The 10244-nt window shown below is 38.4% G+C and overlaps 1 protein-coding gene across 1 annotated transcript; it reads right to left on the bottom strand.

Annotated features, from left to right (window-relative positions):
* Positions 5118-7864, bottom strand: LOC109231995 (aspartyl protease AED3-like). The gene is made up of 3 exons (XM_019397619.1): positions 7334-7864; positions 5822-6296; positions 5118-5738 (listed from the first exon to the last, which is right to left on the bottom strand). Exons 1-3 carry the CDS (start codon positions 7811-7813, stop codon positions 5377-5379), a joined length of 1317 nt encoding a protein of 438 aa, XP_019253164.1. The 5' UTR covers positions 7814-7864; the 3' UTR covers positions 5118-5376.

Below are 10244 nucleotides of genomic sequence, written 5' to 3'. Positions count from 1 at the left end.
AAACGCCTATATCACTTTCAAGACTGAATAAAACTACTATTTCGCTTTGCAAATACACAGGGCAAGTTCTAGGCATCAAATGCAGTGCACAGAATAAAATAAATCTCTCACACACATGGCACATGGCTCACTCCAGATTGGCTTATCAAAACACTCTCGTTTGAGTACTTAAGTCAAGTTAAGAGCATACAATTTAAGGCACTCTAACAAGAATCAACAACTGAGACTAAGCGTCACACTAAAGTGTCTATTGTATTCAAGGCGTGACAAGGTTAAGAGATCCTCTTTCCATCTCAGCCCATAGCCCATAAGTACCTAAAAAACAAAAAAACAAAACTACTACACCCGGTTCAAACAAAAGCCTTAGAAAAGAACCGCGGTCCTAAGAAAAACCAAGGAGGAATTGATACATTACCTACAAAAGAAAATCTTTTCTTCTCTTTCTCTTGTTTTTTTTTTATATATCGACTTAGACCCTCAAGAAACCCGTCGAGTGATATCCATCGTCGGGAAAAGTCGAATCACACATTTAGACAACTAACTAAAGACCAAAATCAAGCTATGTTCCTACATATATACAACATACAAACGAAGTATCCCCCACCCCACACTTAAAAAGATAGCATGTCCCCGTGTCATACAAAATAAATAAATGCGAGGTAAAGGAACTTTCCTGACAGATCAGTCCTGATTGGAGACAGTGCTAGGGTCAAGGTGACACGCCCTCCCCAACGCACGCAGCCAGCCCATGATTTTTTTCTCTGATTTAGCATTCTGGGTGGCCAAGGCATCAACTGTAGTCCCCAAGTCTGTGACCGTAGTATGCAGCCCTGCCATCTCCTGCTCTAAGACTTCTAACCGAGTAACCCGACCGACCCCAGATGGTCCTGCAGCTTCCGCAAAATGCTCATGGGTCGGCGACTCAGCTCTCACTTCCTCCTGCTCATCCTCTCCCTCCTCAGGTGCATCTGAGTCATCACTATTATCACCACCTGGTGCCACATGCTCCTTCCCAATAGTCACCTTATCCGCTCGAAGCTTTGCCTCTTTTGGCACTTTTCCATCCACACTCAAGTTTTCCGGCACCCGAGCTGCCCGGCATAGCCTAGTAACTAGGGAAGGGAAGAAGAAATCATACCTCTTCACCGGACAACGAGTAAACATCTCCTCGTGAATAAGCTTGTCCACGTCAAAATTGTGGCCATTCATAAAACACCAAATCAATGCAGCTCGAGGAGCATTCACTTCCGTGGTGTTGGAGGACAGGAGCAGATGGTTGTTGATGACATACAACCAACACTTCCCTTCAAAGGTTAGTGCCGCCGAATGGAACTTACGCCCATGTTTCACCCACACAATTTCCTTGCCAGGCACATATATTGTTTCAAAGAATAACTCCCACTGGGTGTATCGCCTACCATAGGCTTCATAGTAGTCGTCCGCCTCCGCCACAGGTGCGGGCAGCCGGTATGCTCTCCGAATGGCCTCAGCAGAGGCGTCCACATTCTTCTTGCGCACTGTGCACACACCATTCACATGTTCTTTAACGTTGGCATAAAATTCGCACACAACCATCAAATTTGCGTCATCCAGTTCTTCAAAGAAAATCTCCAGCCCGCATTGGACCAACTCATTGTACAAGTTGGGATAGCCATATTGGAGAGACCCTATATCCATGCCCCTCTCCGGTATGGGCTTCTTGGGTGCCTTGTCCGCAAAACGGTCCTGAGTTGCGGCAGAGACGAACTTGTAACTATCATAAGGACGAGCAGGAGTTGAAGCGCGTGCTCTGGAGGATCCAGCTTGGCCGCTGGATGAAGCACCGGTGGTTCGGCGTTTCTTGGAAGGTGCCATACTACCTGAAATAAAGAACATCATCAGCAAAACACAAAAGATGTGAACTAAAGGCGGTTACTCAGACTTCATCCGCACAATTGGTCACAATCAACATTAACAACTCACTGAGGCATTTTAACAATTATGTGCACCATTCACCGGAGTCCCCAATTAACAAAGTTATAAGCCAAACTCAACCACAATTGCCCCAATGTCAACCATACATGTCAAGAGATACATCTACAACAACCTCAACAAACCCACTAGCATACAAGAGCACACTACAAAAGAAATCTACTAAAGAAAAGAAAGAAAAACTACTACATAACCAAGAACTCAAATATCCCAACAATAATTGAAACAATGGATCTTACCTGGTAGAGATGTGGTTAGGGTAGGTGAAGGGACTGTTAGAAGAGAGAAGAGAGTGGATTGGGTGTGATTTGAACGTGAAGGGGGAGTATGAGGGGTGGGGTTCTTTAGGGAGAAGGGGAAGGGTTGTGAGTTTTTGATTTGTAAGGGAGGGCTTAGGTGTTTAGGCGTGAATAGATTAAGAGGGAGAGGGAGGGGATATCAGGTTTGGGGGGGGGGGGGATTAAGTTAGAATGTTACAATTAAAAGAAGAAAACAAATAAAAAGAAAATAAAAAAATAAAGAAAAATAAAAAAAACTAAAGTGGCAGGCGGAGCGGTCCGAGCGCGGCCGCGCTTGCGAGGTAGAATACTTGGCGATATGTGCGGCTTGAGCGCGGCCGCGCACCTGGGCGAAAACCTGAGGCAAAATACTTGGCATTTTGTGCGGTCTGAGCGCGGCGCACCTGGGCCTCGAGATTTCTCAAATTTTTACCTATCCCTTTCGCTATGTTTGCTATAAATTTGCCTAAGTCTTCTCGATCGATCATGAGCACTCTGACTGTCGTAACTCTCTCCCAAGTAATTACAACAATATACTAGACATATTCTCCTGAATTACGCTAGATGGCCTTAGTTACAGCTCACTTAGATCGCACCCAAGGTTTCGTTATCCCTAATCCCACCTTTAAACCCTTCGTATTGATCCCTCATATACATTAGGAGTGGTGTTGTTCAACAACTACCTAAATATACACTCTCTCCCGAATAATGCATACTAAATAAGCACAGCCGATTGAGGGCCCTTCAATCAAAAGCAATCACAATATAGTTGAACAAACAGAGAAATTATTAAGGCAAATCTATATTAACATATCAGAAATTCATCCTCCAAGAGGTTCCATCAAAACCCTAGATTAAGTGTTTAGCTACGCATAAAAGTTTTCACAATCATAACATTAAAATTCATCATTAATGATCAAAACAAGAGGAAGAAAGATAAAACTCTATGCCGAATCTTCCGCCTTCCCTCTTGCCTCTTCTTGCCTTCAATAATCCTTCAAAAATCTAGATACCTTCTTTTTGGGAGACCTGGGCTTCTTATAGGTTAAGGAGAGTTGCCCCCGAACTTACGAATTTACCCCTAAAAATAACGTTCCTCGAAGAGACGAGCGCGACCGCGCTTTGGCCACGCATATTGCATTTTTTTTCTGCCTGACGAGCACGGCCGCGCTTGGCCCGCGCTCATGGAGTTCAGTTGTCTTCTGTTTTTTTCCTTCTTCTTTCACGCGCATTCACCTCCGATTGGCTTTCCTTGCTCCAAATTAGCTCCAAACACTGTTCAATGTCCTCATAATCAAGACTTGCTCCTGCAAAGCACAAAATTCATAATTAGTGCCATTTGTTGTCATTTAACCTTCATATAGCAATAAAGTGTAGCTAAGTTGGGGCGTAAATGGTCGCTAAACTATATGAATATAGCCTATTATCAGTCATACATATCATGTTTTCAAATAATTAATGAATTGACATATTCTTGCATGGCGTGGATAATGATGTGCTATTCACATTGTGATTGAGAGAGAAGCAAAATAAGAAAATGTCTAAAAAATTGGGGTTTTAAATATAGTATGTTTGGCCAAGCTGTAAAAATTAGCTTATTTGAGAAGTGTTTTTTTATCAAAAGTGCTTTTTTCAGAAGTACTTTTGGTGAGAAGCAGTTTGTGTTTGGCTAATTTATTTGAAAAGCACTTATGAGCAGCAATTAGTGTTTGGCCAAGCTTTTAAAAACTGCTTCTAAGTGTATTTTTCTTAAAAGTGCGTTTTCAAATAAGTGCTTTTGGAGAGAAGCTATTTGTTTCTGCTTCTCCAAAACTGCTTGTGCTTTTACTCAAAAACACTTTTTTCCTCTAAAAACTTGGCCAAACACTTCAACTTCTGGACATTTTGTTTTCAAAAAAAAGTACTTTTGACTTGGAGAAGCTTGGCTAAACAGGCTATTAGTGACCGATTGAAAACTCGTGCAGTTGATACTAAAACGTAGTTGTTGTCCTTTATTCTTGGACTAGATGAGGGATGGCTCATGCCGAGCATGGCCCAACACTTAGTTACAAAATATATAAAACTAGTTATGTATGAAATATACTATATGTTATACATTTTTTTTACCTTTTGTTTTCTTATTTGGTGACTCGAACCACGATCCTCGAAATGTAAGTGGGGTACTGATCATCTGAGCAATCTCCTCTTGTCATCATTAAAATATAAAATTTATATATTTTTTATTGGTTATTATTTTTGAAAGTGGCTATACATATAATTTTCAAATAATAATGACTTAGACATATTCTTATATGGCGTGGCTAATGACGTGCGATTCACATTGTACTCAGAGAGAAGCATAATAAGAAAATGTCTGAAATATTGGGGTTTTAAACATAAGTGTCCGATCGAAAACTTGTGAAGTTGAAAATCAAGAACAAAATGCGCGCAAATACAGGTATATAGTTGTTTTACGTCTTTAAATGATAACTTTGAATACATTTCAAATCTCTTATAAATTGTCAGGGTCTAACTTACTCGTGGGTATAATTTTAGAGATGTATTTTACTGCTCTATCCGGTCCATAATAAGCGACCAATTCGTTTTTTTATTTTGGTTAAAAATAAGTGTTTATTTATATGATCAAAAAAAAAATTCAATTTGTTTTTCTAAAATTAGCCTTATATATGTATTTCTAAAGAGTTTACTCTTGACATTAAATTATGTTGCAATATTTAATTAAGGATAATTTAGTTACACTAACTATTTTCGTTTAAAATTTAATATTTCTTTAATGAATATGCCCAAAATAAATTAGTTACTTGTGGACCGGTAGGAGTACTAGTAAGACGAAATGTATCGTCTCGTAGAACTGGAATGGAGGAGCAATCATTTTCTGTTTTCCTTCAAGGTGTGGAAACCAAGAAATAAATAGCAGGATAATACTTGGAAGTTGGAAACAGGTGTAGTCACTTTCAACCCGTGACATAGATAAGATAAATCCAAAACAGCAAAATGCACCGACAGTACCGATGTGCCATGCCGTGAAAACTATATCTAATAATTAATTCCCCACATCAAGAAAAAAGAAAAAACGGAAAGAGCCAAAAGGAGAAAATCCCATTAAAATCCAAAAAGAAGCAGTAGTTCAGCTGCAGGTTTCACGAGCAACGCCAAGCTTAGAATTAGGAACGTCGAAGAGGAATCGATGATTCTGCTGCTGCCAGTTGGCGATGACGTTGAGGACGGAGTTGACAGGGTCAGCAGGGGAAGCAGCCATAGCGAGGCAAGTTGTACTGCTGGAACTGCTGCGGATTAAGAAATTATCTTGCGGCAGCGTCACGTTCATGCCCGCAAACATCAGTGTTATTGTTGGAATTGTAATGGGGACGGTATAGCAAGTGTCGAATCCGCCAAGGCTTGTCACTGTCGTGTTCCTTCCCATTCTCCTCCTAAACTCGTTCCTCACTGCTGTATACGCTGGCTCCACTAGCCTCGTGAATACCGTCCCTGCCAATTGAAAATATTGATTTAGCGAAAATTGGTATATAGATTATAATTCCTGATATATTCATCGTTGTTAAATTAAATACCGGAATCAATTATGGTGCCGGCACCGGTGGTAGGGTTGAAAGCCAAAGCACTGGGAGGGATGTCAACGATTTTCCGGCCGACTTTAACTCCGACCAAGTTAACATAATAAAAGGAAGATCTCCTTGGGTTTCTTAGCAATTGAGTTGTCTTAATCCTTTTGGGCTGTCCATTTGGGCCCAACCTAAGTGTGCCGGAAAAGTTAGGAGACTTGTAACTAGGCAAACAATAGGAGAATGTGGACTGGTAATGGCTTTGGGTTTGGGATAAAAATGATAATGGGCCTCGGCCCAAACCTAATAGCCCCTGGGGTGGCGCAGAGCTGCCGGTGGCCTTTTGTACACAACCAAAGGTATATGAAGGCACGGCGTCAGTGGAGAGTGTCAATGTGTCTTGTGAGAGATTTGCAGCTATGCTGGAGCCGCCGTAGGTTAGGTTGAAGCCGCAGCTGCTGCCACCACATGTGGGATTTGGTACCTGAGAAAAATATTTTTCGTAATAATAATTAGCATATACACAAAATAAATCATGCTGTGTAAAATTTCATATAGTCCAGCTGAACTTATTTAAAACTGAATCGTAGTTATTGTCCTTTATTGCTGGAATTCCTATTGTCCATTTTACTAGTGACATGTGATCTGCTATTAAGTGTCCTTAAAAATAAATAATGTCCTTTAGTGGAATGAGAAAGTTGACCAAATCATGTGACAAAGGTCACGGGATTACTTATCCCGGATAACACTACCGCTAATTGCTCCAATGTCGACAAAGCCAGGGAAAGAGGATACAACTTTTCAGTTCTCACGCGCCATAGGTAGCGCGTTGCCTATTTTACCCAGCAGTTTTATTGTGTGTCTCACACAACTTACACTTCTGGATCCACAAAAATAAAATAAAAATGCCCCATACAATTTTCCCTAGTAGTAGTAGATACTTGGCCATACTTTCTCAATCTTAAAAAATTGACTAGCTTTTCTTAAATTATGATCATTTTCTTATCCTGAAAGTTGTGCTTAATAGATTATTATGTTGAAAGCTGTTTAATCCTATTTTTTCAACGTTTAGTCCATCAACGTTACAGATCGAAACAAAATATGAACTGCTCTAAACCTATTTGAGCAGCATAGGATCATTAAATTGAAGACAGAGAAAGGGCAAGTGTTAGATGTGGTAGATATGCTCTTGCGTAAAATAAAAAAAAAATAAATAAATAAACATGTGGCCGATATGCTATCGTTGCAGAAATGTAGATAATTTCTAGTAGTACTTATAATGTTCAAAGTTAAATGTACTAAAACTAGTTTAGGAAATCTTTCAAAATGATGTTCCTTCATTCCATTTTGCACGGACACTCTTTCCATTTTAATTTTAACAAGAATAACACCTTCATGAACTCTTTAATACTAAACTTTCTATTTACCCTAAGATAATACACCTCTTATAGCTAAAGATATGTAGTTATATGGTTAAAATGGAGAGAGTAAAATGTAGGTATTAAAGGGTAAAATGGATACCTGTCTGCATTGTGCAGCTCCACAGCTAACATTCTTGAAAGTGGTGGACTTATCTGAGGCAAAAACAGTAGAGGAACAACCAACACAACCACTACAAGGGAACCAAGCAACATCATTGCTATTATCCACAGCAACCAACAAAGTTTGAGGTGGGGTTCCAATCTTGGCCCTCACAATGTAAGTTGGGCTCTGTATAACTTGTCGTCCCGAAGCAATAGGAACAAAAGATCTACCAGCCACAAGACTAGCAAACAAATCAAGTCTGGCTTGGTCATTGGACTGCATTTGGAGGACAGTATCAATCCATGACTGTGGAGCATTGTGTCTAAGAGGAGAGCAAGGGCTGTTCACATGTAGGACTTGTAGTGTTGAGCCTTTGTCTCCTTGGTGAAAGTTGCTGCTACATTTGGGGTTGGTTAGCCCTTGGGCTAGAGTGAAAAATAAGAGAAGGGATAGTGAGAAAATGATAGAGCCCTCCATGGCTTGTGAAAGTATTTTGGCTTTTGGTGTGGTTTAAGAGGGTCTGCTTACATGTATATATAGTTGAGGAGGTGTATTATTTCCTTTTACAATTTACACTTTTAGTTGATATTTTGATAATTTCTGGTTTTTGTCCTTGATTTATAGTTAACCACATTTAATTTATAATTAATTAAATTATGCACTTTACTTTTAATCTTTTTGATTGTGAACTTATATTATCTTAACAAATTATTAACTGTAAAACCATTTAATTACTCATGTGTTGTATCTAGTTTGTAATGTTATTTCATAATTGAGGCTAGCCTGCTAGTGATATTGTCCGCTCTGGGCCTAGGCTCTAACGGATTTAAAACGTAATACTAAAGGCTTGTTAACTTATATACCCAACATCCCTCTTGTGTTTTGCAGATGTGGGACTCTGTCTAAAGTCTGGCGTGTTACAAATATAGCAATTGAACTTTCGGAAAATAAAATATGGAGAATGAATTTGGAAATAAAAAATAAACAGGATATTATACCATGAAATTTTCACTTATCTTTCTTTATTTGAACATGGGTGGGAGAGTAGAGTACTCGAGGAGGTGTGAAGTGTAGTGTAGTGTCTATGGACTCTAGTTTGATACAGACTGTATTCCATTTACACTGTGTATGATATCATCTCTGTTCTCCACAAAGATAAGATGATATTATTTCTTATTCAATTTTTGGAGATTTTTATTGCCAACTTTTTCTTGTTTTCGTTTTATGACCAATGGAATATGGAAATATCGACATACATTAAGCAACAAGTTTAGTGAACTGTCAGTTTTAAAACCATCTGCCAAATCTATGAACAATCTTTGATAACACTCTATCTATTTTGTTTAATTCCCCCAAGCATTTAGCTAATTTCTTGTTAAGTGCCATAAATTAACATCACTTAGGTCAGTCAAATTAGGTTTGATTTTCGCTAGGACTTTTTGTCTTAAATATATTTGCCAATATGTTAATTTCAGTGGAAGAACAAACATTTTAAAGATTTCTTTTTGTCATATCGCAAGTTATAGTATATCTCTAAATCAAGGATGTAATGGCTTACATGAAGAAATGGAAAAGATACATATTTAACGTTGCATTAAAAATGTCGACATTATCAAACCTAATTTGGAATTAGCCAAACAAAAAGAAAAGACAATAATAGGAATATATTTGTAGTTTAAGATCAACGTAACATTGTAGAATATTAGTGTGTAATTTAGTGAACATTAGCACATGAGGGAATGATTGTCAGTCCTTTCTCATGCAGCGATGTGAGATTCGGAATACTAATAGACAAATTAGAGTAGGGACACTAAAAACCAATAAAAGAAATTAGTAGTGATTATTAAAGTGGAGCCCGATCTAGATCTGATACCATACTCTATGTACCAAAGGAAATTAATCACTTAAGCCTAGAATTTGTTAGAAAAAACTTACCAAGTTTGTTCTCTATTTTATTTTATGTGTCTAAGTTTGATTATAACAATAAATCCAGCTTAATCTCATACATGAGGTCTGAGAAAGGTAGTGTGTATTGTGTACGCAGCCTTACCCTTGCCCTATTTCATTTATCAATTTGATTGAACACGAATTATAATATATAAATAATTCGAATCTTGTAGTATTAAATTGAGGCGCATATGACATACCAAAAGTATCTTTCGGATCTTGTTATCTAAAATGAGCAGACAAACCTTCATTTTCCCTATTTCATCTCTATGGTTTTTAGAATTTAAATAAATACACTAACATCTTTTTTTCAAAGCTGGATCATGGAAAATTGATTGTTTAGTATTATCGTTGATTTTAACAATTCTAGTTAAAGGGATGAAACGGTATGGGTCAAAATCTGACCAGACAAGAATCGGCGTGGAAAAGGACGGCGAAAAGTTACTTGGGACAGTCGTATCCATACAACGCTATAACGGCACGCACCTCTGCCACAGCCGAGGTCATGTATTCAGAACGCTCGAGAGACGAATTAGATATTACGGCATTTCAAGAGGTCGACCCGTAATATAGTCAAACGACTTAATTACTATAGTTAATGACCGTTGGGTAAAGGAGAAGACCTAGTTGTTTTATCAAAAAATGTTAAACTCTTTGTTAAACTAATTAATGATGAGATAGAGGATGAATCCTAGTTAAATATAATCAGATCTAGATAAAAAAAAACTTGGATAGATCCGTGGAGTCTGACCACGTTTCATAGTAACAAGATCAGGCACGTTTTCAACGTTTATCAATGAATATTGTAATAAGAACATGCAATAAATGTAGATGATGGCAATAAATGTAATAAAGAGGAATTTATCACCCAAATGTTAGACGGTTTGGTGAATCTCCTTCCTGACAGCAACGTGGAACTAAGATAAATTTAGATGGATAAGGAATCTCTGGATCTTGTGAA

The sequence above is a fragment of the Nicotiana attenuata genome, chromosome 9, assembly GCF_001879085.1.
Source record: "Nicotiana attenuata strain UT chromosome 9, NIATTr2, whole genome shotgun sequence".
NCBI classification, from domain to species: domain Eukaryota; kingdom Viridiplantae; phylum Streptophyta; class Magnoliopsida; order Solanales; family Solanaceae; genus Nicotiana; species Nicotiana attenuata.
The sequence above is the reverse complement of the archived record's forward strand: the minus strand, read 5'-3'. Positions and strand labels throughout refer to the sequence as shown.

Coding starts and splice junctions, on each gene's coding strand:
- LOC109231995 (XM_019397619.1), bottom strand. CDS start 7,813: ATGGAGGGCTCTATCATTTTCTCACTATCCCTTCTCTTATTTTTCACT. Junction 6,297..7,333: donor GAGCTGCACAATGCAGACAG/GTATCCATTTTA, acceptor TATTTTTCTCAG/GTACCAAATCCCACATGTGG. Junction 5,739..5,821: donor CGGCACCATAATTGATTCCG/GTATTTAATTTA, acceptor TTCAATTGGCAG/GGACGGTATTCACGAGGCTA.